The following is an 18,632-nucleotide window of genomic DNA, read 5'->3' as shown; positions in this document are numbered from 1 at the left end:
GTGATATATTAAAGGGAAGAGGGAGTGAGCAATTGGTACGCTGGAGGCAGCAGACTACCCATACTCTTCTGTTCCCTATCATGAGGGGCCTGTGTGGGTGTTTGTGTGTTTATCGGTACCATACGAGTTTGAGTCAATGTTCCTTGCTCCCTGCAGTTTAACAATTTGGTATGTGTGGGTGCATGAATGTGGCTATACATGCCTTTATTTCTCTTCGTGTGCTCCCAAATCTGCCACTGTGTGTGGCAGCTGCAAGTGTGTGTAGCTGTGTCGAGATGAGATTAGCCTTCCTGCAGGGCCGTAGATCCACGGAGGCCACCTGAAGCAGCAGGAACGGCAGGAATGTGGGAACATTGATACGCTTCGTCGTCTCCAGCACCACAACAAGATATCTGCCTCTGCATGGGAGAGGAGAAGAATAAAAGTAGAGACATACGGGGCACTCATTGAGTACTCCTTGGGTCGAACCTGTTTTTTAGAGTTTTGGGAACTTTTAAAGCTATTTGCCACAAAAGTAGGAAGCAAAAAGAAAGGAGCCCTAGGAGTCATGTATTTATAGATTATCACAGCGTGTTGCACGGAAAACAAAGGGCTCCATTCTCCTCCATTTTGATGGGATGATAAAACATTCCCTGCTCTTATCTGAGACAAAAGTGCAGAACAGAAAACCTTTGATTTATTCTGATTTAAATAAACTGTGAAAGCCAAGGTCTAGTGTGAGCTGCAAGTGCAGGCAACTGAATAACACAGCGATGAACAAAAGTGGAAATATGGGAGGCAAAAAAGTCAAACAGTGCACAACTTTCAGGAACATTAATTAATTTTTTTAATGTGTGTTTTTTTTAAATGTTTTATCACAATTTGTCAGTATTGAACCACTGGTGCTTCATACGAGACACAATGTTTCCATTGTCAGTCTATATGTGTTCACAGTTGTGGGCCTTTTATTACCAGTCTGTTTTATTTGATTGTGAGTTCATGTCACATCAGTTTGTTCCTATTTTACTCCCCCATGAATCAGAGTTGTAAGCGTTGTGGTAAAGTGCGTCACAACTCAAGATGTATTGACCCATTTGCTTTTTATGCTATACATTCAGCACCTTTACTGTCACACACAAAGTGATGATACGGCAGTTTTTTACGGTTCAGCATATTTCCAAAGAAAACTTCCATACTCAGGCTGGAGGAGCTGGGAATCTGCCAGCCTTACACTCCTGAGCTGTAGTCACAGAGTCGCTTTATTTCTTTATCATACACACAGTATCTTTTTGGACCTCCAAAGTATTTGTAACCTTTTTCATGGACTTACATTGAATCTGATGGGAACAGAAGATACAAACAAAACAGTTAATCACTTTCTAACTATCACACACTCACTCACACTCCGATGAAAACATCAGAGGCAATTTGCAGTGCCCGAAGCCACTTCGACACGAGGACACCAGAGGAGCCTAGGGATCAAACCGCTGACCTTCCCATTAGTAGATGGGGCCACAGCTGCCCCACTTTTTCTTTTCCTTTTTTCCTTAACACTTCTGAGGATACTTTTAGCATTTGAACTTAAAGCTACAAGTTCATTAAAAAAAAAGATCCCACAGTTTTACCTGCTGTATTGAAATGCGGTGTGATGGCCGCTGAGCTATCAGGTGTCGAAGGCAGACAGATGGAAAGAGCTAAAAAAACAAATCCGCACTACACCTGATTGCGCTGCATGAGCGGATCATTATCAGAGCGACGCCAAACTGAGAAAAACATATCAAATGTGTGTGTGTGTGTGATCCGCTGTGTTTGAAATGACGAGTGGAGACCGAGGTGTGGTGTTAGTGTGTGTGACAGCAGGTGCTGTGTTCCTGTGGCGGACGGAGCGCTCGGCTCTCCCACTGCGGCTGGTTATTAATGGCTACAGATTCATTACAAGCAGCCAGTCAGCCATGCTGCCAGCATGCCCGACGCTATTAGTCACACAGTCAGACTGATAGATGCACACACTCAGATACGCACACGGGCATACACATAATGAATACAAAGTACCTAAAACTGAACACACACTCACACAAATAAAGAAAATAGACTGTTACACAGACTCATGAGCATTGCTCACATGAATACAGACACTTAGAGTTTATGCAGTCCTGTGCAACTCTCCAAAACTTCTCCGTAATTCAGACATCATTCTGATCTTTTCTGACTAACATTTTTATGTCTTTGTCTCCTTCCATTTCCCTTCCCCGTCTTTCTCCTTATCCCTCCCTTCCTTTCATCATTATGTCTGGATGTTCTCCATTCAGAGGACATCTTCATCCTCCAGGGGAAAGACAAGAAGAATCCTCTCATCTACGGCCTGTTTACCACTTCAAGGTATGTGCCTCTGTAAAGCAGAAATCATGGGAATTGAGTAACTTGAATGGGTGGTGTGTAAACTGCATACCCTTGTTTATGTGTGGAAAATGTCAGTATATGGTGGTAGATGGGAGGGAGTCCCTTCACTTTTACACTGGGCGGACTAGTTTTAGAAGGACTTTAGTCCTTAGCATTTAGTTCTGTATTGATCAAGCCATGCAAAAAAAGTGCAAAAGAGTGGAAGAGAGGAGAATAACTGTGTACTCAACATGTACAGGATAAATACGATTTCTTGAAAAGGATTAGATGATTTGTCTATATTTTATTTTGAAATAGGATCCGTGGTATGCATAGTTATACTTTTTGGTGACAGTTTTATTATGGAGCATTGGGTTTCTTGGGGCCCCAGAGGCAGGAATTGCTGTAATTGTTTAAATAAAAGGTTTAAAAGCAGTTTAAAGCCAGCTGTAAATTGAACTGCCGACAACAGTGGAAGCTGATGAGGTTTTAGTGAGAATTTCAAACCACTAACCAGACACTGAATTAAAAACAGATGACAGAAGCATCAGATCTTTAACGATAAATACTTGTTGACCCACACAGTAACTCCTCAACATGTCATTTTTAACAAGTTAAAACAAGAAGCTTACACATGTGATATAAGAAGCTTTTTTTTTAGTGGTAATCATTTTAAAATATGGAGAAAATAAAAGTATAAAGTTTTTTTTTCTTCAAATACTGAATAAATGATCATCTGCACTGTCCTGTGATGACACACGATGACAAGAGAGCGTCTGTGACAGGATATGAGTGCTCCATGTTTCACATCCACGTGTCAGATGTTGATGTCACACGCTGTGAGATACACACCACCCGCCGGGTCTCATGTCACAGTGACTCATGAATGAAATGCATCCATTCATGTGAACAACATGGAGCGTATATGAGCCTTCACAGTTGTCATCATCAGTGCACAGTTTCTTCATCTGTGTCCAACTGTGTGTGTGTTTGTGTTACAGAAAGGTTACAACTTGACTTCTACTGTATTTTTTCACACACAAATAGACAAAAAGGCAATTTTGAGATCCTGGAAGAAAAAAATGAATTGTGACTTTAATAAGGAGTTGATGATTTTCAACAAGACTCTAAAGCAGCTTTGCATAACTCACACTTTTGAGGACATATGCTTTAGGGCCTTTCAACCAACTTTCTTCTGATTGGCTCCCAATTTATATGTTCCCGATGAGGTCACAAAGAGCCAGAAGTAAGGCTTGCAGGATCACTTGTACATATGCTGGCCTTAATTATTTGAAACTTTTGACCATGTTTAATTTACATGACTGAAAAAAGGAATAATAAATACCCTTTATAAAAAGGCTACTATGAAGCAGCCCACAGGAGATATGCTTTCTGTTAAAGTCTATGTTAAAGTCTAGGAAATGTACAAATTGCATACATGTCAGACATAATAGTGAAGAAGCAAAAATATTCTTTCAGACCATCAAAGGCTGTTAGTTTAAAAAAGGCAGTTGTCCAAATAGACAGGCTTTCATAAAAGCTCACGCAGATGTCTGCTGAAAAAACACAGACATGAAAAAAGCAGGTTATGTCTGAAAAATGAGTAAAAAATGATCCAGCGAGCAGCCTAATTAAAGTAAAAGAAAAAGGCTGCGTTTTCTCATTTTCTCTACTCCACTGACCATGTTGCATATCCAGAGAATAACACAGTTTCTGAGCTGGACGGCAGAGCTCCACAGTAGCAGCAAAAGTATGACGGCATCTGGCATGGCAGAGCAGGGAGTTGGTCTGTTTTTTGGGGTTTTGGAAAGTGTGTGGAATCTCAGCAGGGAACAGAAATCCAAAGCATCACCAAGGGTGCGGTCGCAACCACAGAACTGGAAAAGAGCAAAAAGGTCATTCCTTCTGAAAGGAGACTTGTCTCTCTGGTACAGTAAACGATTGCACACGTGCTGGTTTTTATGCCTGTGATGAAGGCAAGTGTGTTAACAGTTCTTTGCTTTTATTTTGCTCTCTGCTTTTATTTTTAATTGTTTGTGATTCATAATGTATCAGACAGCCGATTAGATTAATTGATTTTGCCCACTGATAGCCTTGTTGTCACATTTATTCTCGCAATGCAAAGTGGCCAGGACCCAAACTAAAACTAGACCCTAAGCTCAACTCCTGGTAGCACACCTTTGGTAAAGTTGAACCACTCCATGAAACTAACAGCACTGCCAATAACTTGCAACACAGCTAATAATTATTAAAGCACAACCGCAAAAAGCAACAGGGGACTGAGGTCTGCTCAGGTGGAGGAATGTTTGTGCAGGTGAGCTTCCAGAGGAGGCCACTTATAAACAAAACAGAATAGGAAAGAGGAGAATTTACAAGTGTAAAGGTGACATCCCCAACTTGTAAAAACACAATTTAGAGGCTGACATGAATGCTTTTTTCCAACGTCACGGTTCACTTTGGTATCTGAATACCAGACTGAGACCTCTGACCACTGAGGAGAGAAAAAAGCTTCCTCTCTAAGAGCCCCCTGATTCATCATAACATGGCCTTTCTATCTGTTCTCTTTCTGCTTTGCTGGAATCTCTAGCTCGTGCGTGCTTTGCCACAAATCCTCCAGAAATGTGTGATCTTAACTGCAGTGGATGGGATGTGTTACAGTGGGGACCGATGTGCTGAAAGCAGCATATTCACCCAGGCTGGATTTTGGGTTGGAGTGCATTCATTTAATTGATGCGTTGAAGCTGGAAAGCCACAATGAGTCACAGCTCCTAATACAGTACTCCATTTACTGCTTAAAGACCTTTGCAGTATATCAAGTAAAGTTATCAAAGGTATGCTCTGCTTCAGACATATCTGATGTCTGAATCTGCTCTCCTTTTGTCTTCTCCTTAGTGATATCCTGAACGGTTCAGCGGTGTGTGTTTACCGAATGGAGGATGTGGTTCGAGCCTTTAAAGGGAACTTCCTGCATAAGGAGGGGCCTCAGTATAAATGGGCAGAATTTACAGGCAAGGTGCCCTATCCACGGCCAGGAACAGTAAGTTCATACTCAAAATTGGTAGATACCACCGCTATCTCTCCAGGTGACTTTTTGTATTTCTCTAAAAGCAAATGCGTGATTTACCAAGGTCATTGCAATAATATGCTGTCTTTGATGGAGGGTCATTTAATTCTGCAAAATTGTGCTTAATTTCCATATAAGAATGCTCAAAACAAAAGACTGGAAACATTATGATCTCAGTCTCTGTCTCTGTCTTTCTTTGTCAGTGTCCGAGCAGTACATATGGAAGCTATAGCTCGACCAGAGAGTATCCCGACGACGTCATTTTCTTCAGCAGAACTCATCCGCTGCTGCAGGTTTGGCTGATATTTCACTTTATTAAATTAAGCCAGTTTAGCTTAATTAGATTGCCGCATTTTACAGCAGGTCAAGCCGTTTTTTTCTCTCTATTTCTGTCTAAATTCTGAAGTGAACATAGGAAATTAAATTAGCAGTCCTTGCCAACAGGGCACTGCTTCATCACAGGGAATATGAAACCTTTGCTGTATTAATGATGAATAGCAAGACTGGCTGAACAAATTTATTAGTCAAAGATTTCACATTTAATGTGATGCATTCTTGCTTTTTTTTTTTTTTTTAGGAAAATGTCCTGCCGCTTGGAGAGCGACCCCTCCTGGTCAGGGTGGGTGTTCATTACAAGTTCACCAAACTGCTGGTGGACAGAGTGGAGGCTGTCGATGGCACCTACGACGTCCTGTTCATCGGTACAGGTAGGTCATGTGACATTGAAGGTTGTGTTTCTGGCATTTTAAAGTGTTTTTTCATAATTAAATATGGTGAATGATTTGTTTATTTTTATTTTTTTTGTCTTTAGACTCAGGACTCGTTATGAAAGCAATCCATCTGCACAGGGAGCACAGCCAGAGTCAGGAGATCACTCTGGAGCAGATGCAGGTGTTTCAGGTACTGCAAGCTTTTTCTGTGAGGAAAACCAGGCTGAAACCTTAAAAAACTCAGATTTGTTAAGAGCTGGTCTATTTTGTAGTAAAGCTCATTGTTTGCAGATTGAGTTGATTTCTTCGCGGCGTCCATTCATTCCTCCTCCATTAAAAAAAATTCAATTACCTCTCAAAACTAGATCCAAATGTACATTATTGTCACAACATAATGCAGCACAGACTTTTCAAATTAGCCTGCGTGACAACAATGCATGCAGACACAGTGTGACTAATTCCATATCTGTCCATGCCATATGGAAATGAATGGAAATACATGCATTCTCTCAACAGTAAGAAAACGCATGCGTGCAAAGACACCATTCTGCTCTGGTTAATGCAAAGATAGTTATGCACATACTATACCACTAAAGTACTGCGTATATTTACATGAAATGCAGTAAATACCTTTATTTAACCCCTTAATGTCTAGTGTATCATATTTGATGCATGAGTTTTTTTAGACTTCTACATCTTAAATAAATTGCACAACAGATTTTTAAGCAATGATCTGAACAAAATTTTCAGATGGAACAAATATGATACAAATTAAAACTAGTTTATGTATATTAATATTAAAAACATTTTTAAATCAGAAGGTTCAATAAATGCTCAATTTTTTCAATTATCTCATGGTTCAGGATTTAAAGGGTTAAAGCTTGTCACTGCACCAAGACCAAGTTACTGCAGCTGGACATAGTTACCAAAAAAGAGAAGATCACAGTTCACAAAATCCACATTTTGGTCCAGAATGAACTCCGCTTTGGGTTCAAACAGCAAAATGAAGGAAAACAACTTTGGGTTCAACCTGAATGATGTGGCTGAGATATCTGTGGTCAGACCTGACTGTGTTTTTCCTGCTCTGTATTCTAAAGTATATGCTTTGTAAAACCCTATCTATCTAGCTGTTATCTTTGTTTCAGTATAAACCTGGTGTGTTTCTCAGTTTTCCTTTCCTGTCTCCTTCACAGCACAAATCACCGGTGACAGCCATGGCACTCTCAAAGAAAAAGGTAACAGACGAGACTCGCTTTCAAAGTTCCGAACTGCTGCACTCACACACGGTAACATCGCACTTCTCACTCGTCTCTCCACCTTGCGTCTCCAAGGACGGCTTCATCACCAGTTGCCATGGTTACCTCACCTCAGTCAGAGCAATAATGAAGAGATGCTCACACACAAATGCACCTTGCATTATTAAAACAGTTTGGCATGAGGGGAAAAAAAGAAAACGAAACCGCAGCTCGCACACACACGAAGATTATAAAAAGCAAGAATCCTCACATTTCTCTGTTTTCCACCCCGCATGCAAACACACACTCTCCGTGGCCACTGACATTGATACAGCTTGAGTTGGATTTGTGACTCACAGAGTGGAGATGAATCTGCTTTTTTTTTCTGGTGACTGTCAAAGTGTCCGTGTTGCAGGGGAGTGAACTTGATGCCCCTTTGTTTTTCTCTTCTGGCTCTCCCACATTATCTCTGCTTTCCCCCCTCCATCGTTGTTTTCTCTTCCATCTCTATTTCAATCTTTCACCCACCCCCTCTCCTCTAGCAGTGGTTGTTTGTGGGCTCCAAGGAGGGTGTGTCTCAGCTGGCCCTTTACCAGTGTGAGCTGTACGGTCAGGCCTGCGCTGAGTGCTGCCTGGCCAGGGACCCCTACTGCACCTGGGATGGACATGCTTGCAGCCCCTATATGCCGACCGTGCGCAGGTAGGGAGGACATACCAGCTCTATGCAGATCCAGACAGCACTGATAACATTACAGCAGATTGAGTTTCCCCTTACGACTTGAACTTATTTTATTATGAAAAGAATCAATGTGGAATCAATCTTCCCAAATTTGATTTAAACCACATTTGTTGATAGTCAGAAACGTGGTTCAAGTTACACCTAAGCTCAGATTTTTCTGATTAGATTTTAGGCATTTTTTCCACATGATTAAGATTTTGTTTCTTTACTAAGTATCACAACTGGCCATAATTTCTATGATTAGGTTGTTTATGATGACATCCTGACTTTTGCCCCAGTGAGCAAATTGATTCTGCCAAGGAAGTTATGGTTTTGCGTGTGTGTCGTTCTGTCTTTAAACACGATAGCTCAAAAAGTTTTGAATGAATTCTGAGTATAGAGTGAACTCATGTCAATAGATTGATCTGAAGGTCAAATTAACAATGCTATATAGAGCTATTTAAAACTATGTTTCTTACTGGCATTGTTTGTGTTGACAACATATAGGCATGATACGTGTGACCCCAAAATGCGTGACCTTTCCCCTAGTGCTGCTCTCACTTTGTTAAAATCATCGCTTTGCTGTCCGTTCTGTCTAACATAAGCTTGTGGTTTCTGCTTGTCTGCAGGAGGAATGCTCGTCATTTAGGAGAGGATGAGGATCCACTGACCCAGTGTGTCAGACAGGGAGGTGAGCAGCTTCCATTGTTTCCATTCAGGGTCTTTGCTTTACCTGTTGAACTATGCTCAGGCCACATTATGGAGCACTACCACTGTAGTAGGGTTTCTGAGGGCTCAAGCCTGTTCCAGCTGAGACTGGCGAGAAGCAGGCTTCTCGGACAGGTCACCATATCTTTAACCTGTTCCACCTTTTCTCTCTTTAATTTAGCTGGACTGCAGGTGGAGGCAGAACAGAGGGTGATGATGGTGGCAGAGGGTAACAGCACCTACCTGGAGTGTTTGCCTAGATCCAGACATGCTGCAGTGACCTGGTACAAACAGGCTGGAGAGAACAGCGCTGAACTAAACCAGGTGCAGTCACACGTTTTACACTTGTGCTTTCATTTATGTTCCAAATCCTTTTTACAGCCACTTTGTTCGAGATTATCCAGATTATAAATTTCCTCTCCAAAAATCTCTCGTCAGGTGGTAACTGGTGACCAGCTGGTGGTGATCGAGCGGGGCGTCCTGATTCGTCGAGCCGAGCTGTCTCACGGCGGGGTCTACCACTGCCAGGTGGAGGAGCACGGCTACCACTGGACTGCGGTCACCGTGCGCCTCGCTGTTTGGAGCCCCTCTGCCAATCGCCTCCTGGCTTCCTGGTCGGCCTCGTCCCATCAGAGCGCCGGAACCCAGCCGTGGTACGAGAACGTGATGGCACTGATTCACCCCGGAAACCTTGGCCAGCACTGCAAGGCTCTGGGATACCGCCCTCCGCGCAACCACCATCGCCATGGTGACACAAAGGCGGAGCCACACAAGGAGAAAGAGAGGCACAAGCATGGCGGGGGAAGAGGAGGAGGAGGAGGCGGCGGAGGACGAGCAGCGGGGAGGAAGAGCAGGAGCAAGCCGCAGCAGAGGGCGCCGAGGAGTGCTTGAACGTGTGCACGAGCGGGAGGGCAGATTTTCAGTGACTTCAACAACTACACAAACACGCAAACACACACACGCACACAAATGCACACATGTACACATACACAGTTAACTTATACACTGAGAAACACACATACTGTATGTACAGAGACTACTTCATGCGCATGCACTTATCTACAAACAAACATGGCGTCCTTTCATTATAGAGACAAACAAGCTAAGCTACACACGAGTGACTGAAGTATGTACAGGATCTGGACAGCGAGGACTGTTTCACCGGGACAAATGACTGTATGAATGAAAAGGCTTAGGTTGCATCGCATGCTGAATGAAGGATAAACGGCATGCCTAAATCCCTAAGTTTGACTGACTCTGAGTCATGACAAGGACATTTGATTGGATTCTTTAGATTTGGACGCTCTACAGAGAGAGAGAAAAAAAATGAAAACAAAAATCCGAGTCTCGTTCCAGAAGTCGATTTTAAGCATTTGGAAAAATCATCCAACCCGTCTGTCCCGAAAAGGACCATACTTGTGGTTTTGCATGTTTTTGCCCATTAATTAGGAATCACAGCTATCCCTCAAAACAGAGCAGATGTTTTTTAGATTGATTTCCTACCTTCCAGGCAAAAAACTGCTTTCCATTTATTTTGTGATGTGGAAAGAGAGACATTTTTTTTCAAAGTCATGTTCTTGAAGTTGAAGAAGTGCTTTTTTCCCCAAGTACTTTGCAAAACAATTATTGCGCTTCAATTTCAAGGACACTCTTTCCTCTGGCATACAGGAATAAATTTTCAAACTGCTTCTTTGTTGTTGGAAAGAGAACAGAAGTTGACAGAAGGGCAAATATGTATTTGCTGAAAGGCTGTCAAATACCATTCAAATGTCATTGGAGCCCAATGAAACAGCACAAAAAAGAAAGCTGTCAAACTGTTCTCTGTAGTGAAGAGTTTGTTCATCTTAAAACTTACTATGTACGGCAGTGATACATAATGAAAAGGGCTAAAACATCCAAAACAAGCTGTTAGTGATCAAGGTAACAGTTTAACTCTGCAGAAACTTTGATTATTTTTATTTTGAGCAGCAGCAAATAGCACTGATGAGTTTTAATTTTCTTCACTTAATGGATATATAACATATAATCCTTCAGGCGGTTTCCCTACAGTAAGGGCTTTGTTGGTTTCTTGAGATAGGTGGGGTCTGACCACGAGATGACTGACTGCGACCATGGAGATGAAAGGCAGAGAAAAAGCTTGGCGACGGCTTTCATGAGGTTACAGATCAGCTTTCCCAGGACATTAGTGCTCTGTGTTGCAGCCGTGCAGACCCGCTACAGGAGATGTTTCCATTATGTTCTCCTCAGTGTTTGCTTCTGCAACGCTGGCTCGGTTAAGACTCACGGGCATAAGCTGCCATTGGTTTTGTGCCACGACACAGAGAGCGGTTTGGTTTAGGTGTGGGAATAAAAGAAGGAAAAAAAAAAGCTCCGTGCTGTTTAAAGTGTTGGTTGAGTGTATCTGGAGTCCCACGTATGGACGTTGTACAAATTTAGGAAAAAGGTGCAGACACGTCTGAACACCAACTCCAACAGAAACTTCGCTTTGACATTCAGAACTGAGTGTCGTCTGCTGGTCTGAAGTAGGGCGCTTTCAAGCTTTCTATATATTCACCATCTATTAGGTTATCGTTTAAGAAGTTGAGAGTGAATTTTAAAAGATTTTCATTACAACATGAACAAGAGGATCAAACTGTAAACCGAACTAGACGAAAACTCTGTACAGAAATGCATGTTTCCCAACCTGTTGGTGAATTTCAGTGGATTAGACTAACACAGAAGAGTGGAGCACATTATTGCAGGTTCTGCAGCCCCAGCTGGTAATGACATCTGACTGTAAATTATGAAGCAGGCCCAGCGGATCATAAAGAAGCCTTTATTATACCAAGCTGGAACTGGAGAAAGTGCTAAACAGGACTGGCGTCAAATGGACTCTGGCCAGTGGGATTTGAGTGACTTTGTGAGGCAGTAAATTGTGATTTGTTCTTAAAATGTTAAGCGAACACAGCTACTTCCATCTCTATTTAACTTCCTTCTTTGTGCTATTTATTATTTTAATCTGGTGTGAGACTACTTCTTTGAGGAGTTGTGATACTTTTTTAACATGAGTGTCTTTGTTGTTCTGTCTTTGTACGTATGTCTGACGTCCAATTGTTACCAGTTGATATACCTTCCCACATTCACCAGTGGAAGTGTTTTTATTTTCGTTTTTTAAATCTTGTCCTTCGTATTGGCATCGAAAGGAAGTGCTGCTTCAGTCTAAGGCAGCGGGAACTAAATTGCATTTAAAATATGATATTTTTTCTGCTTGTCTTCTCGTTGTTGACGTTTGCCAGAACACTGGATGCAGACTAAAAGTTCCAACATCAAGCCTGAGCTCAACAGTACTGCTGTTGTGTGTGGCTCACATGGCATGAGTTCTAGTTAAATCATAGAGAGAGAAAAGTGTAGCTAAAGGACAGAGGGAAAACTTACTAAATTAAAACTTAATCGAATTTTATATGCTATACTGGAAGAACGAGCATTTACATGCATGGTTAAGCCCAATAATAACAGCCTCAAAGTTTTCCCTTATTTAATATCATGATACTGAGCACACATTACTGATGGTAATATATACCATGATCCTGCTGGATCCCAGTCTCTTTGCTGTATGCTTCGTCTCTCTATGTGGTTAAGGATCTGTGTGTCTTTTTGTGTGTTTGACATTAATGGGATCAGATTTAGAGTAGCTGACAGAAAGTTCAGGGGCTCTGTCAATAAATCTTCCAAACGTGGAACTCTGCAATATATTCGAGATATTTTTTGATGCTATAAGAAGAATATAGCATCAACACAAAGCACAGAGAGCCCACAGATAATTAATATGGGTTTAGCTTCTTGGTGTCTTGGCTCTTTGCTTCTTGGCTCGGGCCACATGAAAGAAGTCACAGCCCTGAGCTAATTCTGAGTTTAGTTTATAAAGGAACGTGTGACACTGAGCAGCTGTCCAAGTGTCACGCAGCCAATTCTTAAAAATGAAAGTGTGTGTGAGAGTGTAACGCTGCAGCTGTAATCTAAAATGAAATCAGGATTTGGTCTGTTGTTAAGCTGCTGTTTAGAGTCGTTTAAAGTCGAATAGCTTACTGCTAAAGTATTTTGATTGGTCACACAGCTGGTTTTCCAGCAGATTTTCTGTGCTCATGAAAATTGGAAATATTTCCCTAAAATATGTCCAGAGCAAGTAAATAATCATCATAACATAACAGGACTAAAGCTTTGATTAATTCAATTTCAATTTAGTTTTAGCTAAAGTGCCAAATCAGCATAACAATTGCCTCAAGGCACTCTATATTCTAATGTAACGACTCAATAATAATAGAGAGAAAATCTCGACAGTGGGACAACCCTCTGTGATCAAGCACCTGGTGACAGTGGGAAGGAAAAACTCTTTTAATAGGAAGAAACCTCTGGCAGAACCAGGCTTAGGCAGCGGCGACCGGTTGGGGGAGTGAAGGAAGACAGCATAAAAGTCATGCTGTAGAAGAGGGCCAGAGATTGTAGCTTTCTCATCACATAATATTGTATCATTTGTCAGTTATCATACTGCTGCTGAAGCTGCTGAATGCTAACACCACAATCACTTATGTATTCTATCACAGATTTAAAGCTCTTCTAATTAGCCATTGTTGTGCACGCCCGTTGTTAAGAAAACATGCAGGATTTCTGCCCAAATGGCTATCCATTATTGCAAAAGAAACTACGATAGAAACACAAATCACAATACATAACAGCATTTAATAGAGCTGAGCAATCGAACCATAATCAGGTCAACTGAAGCAAGTGTCACTAGCTAGCTAGTTTAGCTTAGCATAAAGGTTAGAAAATAGTGGCAGTGCAGCTAGCCTCTCAAACTGCAGTGTGTTATATGGACATTTTACCCCAGAGACCCATGCAGATCGTAAATATAGGCTCGAATTCTACTCAATAAGAAAACACACCTTCAGTCTAACAAAGCAAAGCTTTCAACTCTATTTTTCTTGCTAATTTCAACTGCTCTTCGGGTTATTTGAATTACTATTCAAGAGATCCAGAAACATTAAAAAGATAAACCTAACTATGCTTGTAATGACCCTGCCTTGTGGATATTGTGTGTATATATATATATATATGAATGTGTAACGTGTATATTTTATGTCAGATCCCATCTCTGCTGAAAGTTCTCTGCAGAACTCCAACGAGACATTTTTATGGAGGACCATCTTAAACATTTAATGCTTTTCCTGTAAGACGAGGTGCAGAGCTGCTCCTCGTTCATTACAATGGCCTCACTCTGTTATGCTGTATTTACATCTGAGTGCCAACATTCGTCTCGTGATTTTCCAGAACGACTTCTCTGCAGACAAAATGAAACTGTCATCACATGATCTCCTCTCATGTGCAGAGACTTTGTTTTTCTTTTTGTAAATATGTATAAAGGTCTGCTTTCAAATGAGCTTGTGTCTTGTGGTTTAGCGTGCCTATACGAAAAATATCCATATTCTGAGCTACACACCGATCCACACATTTTAGTGCAGGATGAACAAAATTTACAGCAACACGGGCACCTTTGCACTTTCTTTTTCAGCATTTTTTTTAATCCTGAAAAAGAAAGAATGTGTTTTACAAAGTTTACAATATAAAGCTTTTACTTGTAAATTATATAGTTTGCAAGGGTCAATTATAAGTAATGGAAAATCATTTAAACCGTGTCCTAAACCCCAGGGTTTTCAGCCTTCTTAGGACACGTGTCCTTTAGAAGCATATGGGCAGATTTGGACACTGAGAGGTGCATAGTTGTATTACAGGCATTCATTACAGCTATGCTATTTTTCATGCATTCTGTCCATCACCGGTTTCACTCCAAAACAGTAACATACTGTTCAATACCAAATCACCATCTGTCTCTGCCAAAGCAACCACATACACTACTTTCTCATCAAATGATAAACAACTGGTATGCTGAGTAATCTGATTGGCGAGAGATGCATTCCAGTTGTGCTCAACATCCTTGACTTTGCTTGTTTCTGCTGTTTGGAAAACTTCTGATAACAGAGAGGTCAAGAACTCTATCATAGAAATAGAGAACTGTGCATTTATATGAAGTTAGTCTATTGTAATCCTGTGTTTTGTTAAGAAATAAACATTCTCTTTCCAGTGTTTTTACAAACCTCTACTGGATGACAAAGTTGTGATTCCATAATTATATTTCATTTGGTTTCTTATTAGGCTATACATTAAAGGCAAAAGGTATCATCTGGCTCTCATCAGTGATTACAGTCTTTTCGAATACATCGTGTCAATTTACTCACGTCATGTTATAAAACAAAACAAAACAAAACAAAACCCTACGAAGGACTCTGTGAAGTGGAACTTTTAGAAAACACTTTTTGTTTTGGCATGCGAGCAGCTGAAACTCACTCTGATATGACTTCATCTTCTAACAAAACATTTAGTCAAAAGTTTTCATGTTCTTGTGTGGCAGAATATCAGTTTGGCTCTCTTTTATGTTTCTGAACAACAAAAACCTTTTTTTGCCATCCGTAAGTCAAAATTGTCTCAAGATTTTAACAGCTTGAGATTGTTGGGTTTTTTTTTTTTTTCAATTTTGAGTTATTTTTTCAGATGTTTTAGTTAGCAACTTAAAATTTTTAGGATAATAATCCCTCAATTGTTTTGCAAGGTCTTTGTTGTTTTCCTGGATTACTCCAGCACTTTGATTCAAAGTTTCATACTTTGAGTTCCTTTTATACACAGGGTTCCCAGGAAAATGCTCATAATTTCACAATTTTTAACTTACCCAGTGAAATACGTCAAGATCTAGAAGATAAAGTGTCATTCTTTTTGTTAAAGACAGAGGATGACCCAGAATGACCTCGGATGTTTCTTTGTCATGGCAAAATTAGTCCTTTGTATACCACTTAAAAACGTAAACGTTCAGTGACAGTGGCTGAAAAAGTTAGCATGCTTATGCACAAACATAAGTTGCTGATGATGGAAAACACTGATCAATAACTGTCAGCATGTCTTATCAGTGTGAGCATATCAGCATGCCGTCAGTAGAATTTAGCTCAGAGTGCCATATTAGAGTTTCACATGGCTGATAAGGAATTTGTGAAGCTTTACTAAACACATGCAGAGTGTGCACAGTGCACCACAGTGAACAACCAGCAGAGGAAATGCATGATTCTTATGTACAGTTAATATAGAATTGCCAATTAGCCCAACTGTAGGAGGATCTCTTGCAGATGTGCAAACGACATCTAGAAAGACCCCAGACTGGATTTGAATGGGGGGCTTTCTTGCCGTGAGGCGACAGTGCTAACCACCACACGCAAATTAGACTCCCTGTGTGACCGATATGGTGACAAGACATGAGACATGTGGTGACATAAATAGCTTTGCGTTTATTGGTATTTGCTGTTTCCTTCAAGGGCTCAATAAAAACAGCATGCTTGGGAAATGCACCAAAAACTAGTGCATGCTTTAAAAAAAAATTCTCAGAAGGGGAAACTTTAGAATTTGCCACACAGAATGACTCATCTACTCGTCTGGCTTTCCCCCCAATTGGTTGGTGACCAGAAAGACGTCTTTTCACCATTTCGCTCATAAAAGAGTCTTTTAGGTGTAATAAGGGGGTTGTGCACTTCACCACAGTATCCCATTCAGTGAAGTTCTCATGCTGAATAAAATTGTCTGCTCAGGCTTCAGATTGAATTTTCCAGCTAACTGCCACTGATGGTTTTCTGGAGTGCCTCCACTGGAGCTCTAAGGACTCCACGGTTGTTGGAAACGCAGGCATTATCACAGATGCCTCTGTTTGATTATGTCTTCTACTTTGTCTTGCACTTAGCCGATCTGCCAGACTTTCCAAAATGCTCTGAAGCTGCCTCCCCAAAAACACAATATCTCTCCTATATAACAGCTGTACTTAAATATGTCCATGTTTGTGATGGGTTTCTAAGCACCCTTGTAGGATCCCTAGCCCTATAGTGCCTCACTAAAAGCTAGTCATATTTTAATTCAGTTCTCATTTTGTCCTAAACCTGACCGGCTTTGACTAGTTTGTTGGCGTCTCGATAGACAGCAAGTCGAAGGTAAATTGAACAACAAGGGAAAATGTAACTAACCTGTGGAAGAAACGAAACACAAAACAGGGTCTCTGTGTTCACAGTTTACTGATAAATGCCAGCCACATCTCACCTGTGTGCTTCACAATGAGTGTTATAACCTTATACTCACCTGCCACTTCGTTAGCTACACCTTGCCAGTACTGGGTTGAACCTCCTTTTGTCTTCAGAGCTTTATCATTTTTTCATGGCTCAGATCCAACACAGTGCACAACACAGCTCCGTTGGATAGAAATCTGGTTACAGTGGAGGGTGTTTGAATGCAGAGAATTTATTGTTATCGTCACTGACTGTGGTCATAAAAGGATGAACATGGTCAGCAACAGTACTCAGACAGGCTGTGCCATTTAAACTCTGCTCAGGTAACTAAGAAACTATCCCCCACACACCTCTAAACTACATCACTGATACAAGGTAGGACTGATTAAAGCTTTCATGCTGTTTCTGAAATTAAGACTCATCATACGTTGGAACATTTTTTCAGTCTCATATTGCCCAAGTTTTGTAAGCAAGTGCAAACTGTAGCCCCAGTTTCCTGTTCTTAGCTGACAGAGTAGCACCCACTGCGGTCTTCTGCTGATGTAGCCCAACTTTTTGAAGGTTTGATGTGTTGTGCATTCAGAGATGTTCTTCTGCATTCCTTGGTCATAATGTGTGAGCTTTGTGCCTTCCTATCAGCTCAAAGCAGTCTGGACATTCTCTTCTGACCCCTGTTATCAACAAGGCATTTTCAGGCAGAGAACAGATATTCTCTTTTTCTCTGGAAACCCTCAAGATGGTCACTTGAGAAAGTCTCTACATCTCTACAAGTTGCAGCAATATGATTGGTTGATTAGACATTAAAACGCAGTTTAACAGGTGTACCTAATGAAGTGTCCATGGCAAGTGTATTAACCATCCAGCCATGTTTATTGTTAACAGTTTACCAAGTTTTATAAGCACCATTTGCTTCTTGATAACCAGATGTTTGCATTGGTTTGCAAATTAATTATTAAACTGCTAACCCATTTACTGTTGTAAACTGTGAAAAAGTTTAATTAACTATGAATTCATGAATTTAATTATTTGCATAGAGTCAAATCACAAAAACAGTCACTTCAAGGAACTTTATATTATGAGGTAAAGACCCTACAATAATACAGAGAAAACGCCAACAATCAGATGAACTCCTAGGGGCAAACACTTGGCAACAGTTGGAAGGAAAAAACAGTTGGGGGCGATGGGAGGATTTATAATTTTCATCTACAGTTTTACAGTGTTACCCTGTTAAAGTTTATGTCTAAACTGAACAAAACGGAATAAATTCAGCTGCAGTTTTGATTGCCGTGAGCAGAAATTGCCTCACATGAAGAAGAGCAGATTTAATTCAAGTCATCTGAAGAGCACAGTTGTCTTGCCCCTTGAGTATGGATGTAATTGATATCTGCGACTTGTGGGATAATGATTTACAGGCTTTTACTTTCATTTGTGCAACATGCAGTCTCCAGCTTTCATTATGCAAAAACCACATGTGTGTGGAGCCATGTGCCTTCAATTAGCTTTTTTTTATTCCTCGTTTTCCTAAACGGTGCCTTTCTTGTGGCAGTTCCTAATATGCTAAAATAGCTTCTTTGGCATTAATAGCCTTAAAAAAAAAAGAAACACAAAACCTGGAAACAGTCAAAGTGACTACAAAGTGCTCTACTGGGAAATCCTTGAATATTGGCTTATTTCTAAAGTCTTTTAGTCTTTAGGTAAATTCCACAGGCTTTG

At 40.8% G+C, this 18,632-nt stretch overlaps 1 protein-coding gene across 2 annotated transcripts in view; it reads left to right on the top strand.

The window, feature by feature from the left end:
- Positions 1-14,206, top strand: part of sema3h (sema domain, immunoglobulin domain (Ig), short basic domain, secreted, (semaphorin) 3H) — a 52,072-nt gene extending 37,866 nt beyond the window's left edge. The window contains exons 9-18 of one of the 2 annotated variants that reach the window (XM_084916539.1): positions 2,289-2,358; positions 5,251-5,395; positions 5,626-5,715; positions 6,000-6,129; positions 6,234-6,322; positions 7,326-7,367; positions 7,913-8,067; positions 8,715-8,776; positions 8,975-9,117; positions 9,232-14,206. In XM_084916539.1, the coding sequence (XP_084772665.1) occupies positions 2,289-2,358; positions 5,251-5,395; positions 5,626-5,715; positions 6,000-6,129; positions 6,234-6,322; positions 7,326-7,367; positions 7,913-8,067; positions 8,715-8,776; positions 8,975-9,117; positions 9,232-9,684 (1,379 nt within the window). In that variant the 3' untranslated portion in view covers positions 9,685-14,206. Of the gene's footprint in view, positions 1-2,288; positions 2,359-5,250; positions 5,396-5,625; positions 5,716-5,999; positions 6,130-6,233; positions 6,323-7,325; positions 7,368-7,909; positions 8,068-8,714; positions 8,777-8,974; positions 9,118-9,231 lie in introns of both variants that reach the window. The other variant, XM_084916538.1, reaches the window with a different exon arrangement.
- Positions 14,207-18,632: the final 4,426 nt, after the last annotated feature.

This window comes from Perissodus microlepis, chromosome 20 (genome assembly GCF_051167445.1).
Source record: "Perissodus microlepis isolate ML-2025 ecotype Zambia chromosome 20, ASM5116744v1, whole genome shotgun sequence".
Taxonomy (NCBI): Eukaryota; Metazoa; Chordata; class Actinopteri; order Cichliformes; family Cichlidae; genus Perissodus; species Perissodus microlepis.
Note: the sequence above shows the minus strand (reverse complement) of the source record. Positions and strands in the feature narration are given on the sequence as shown.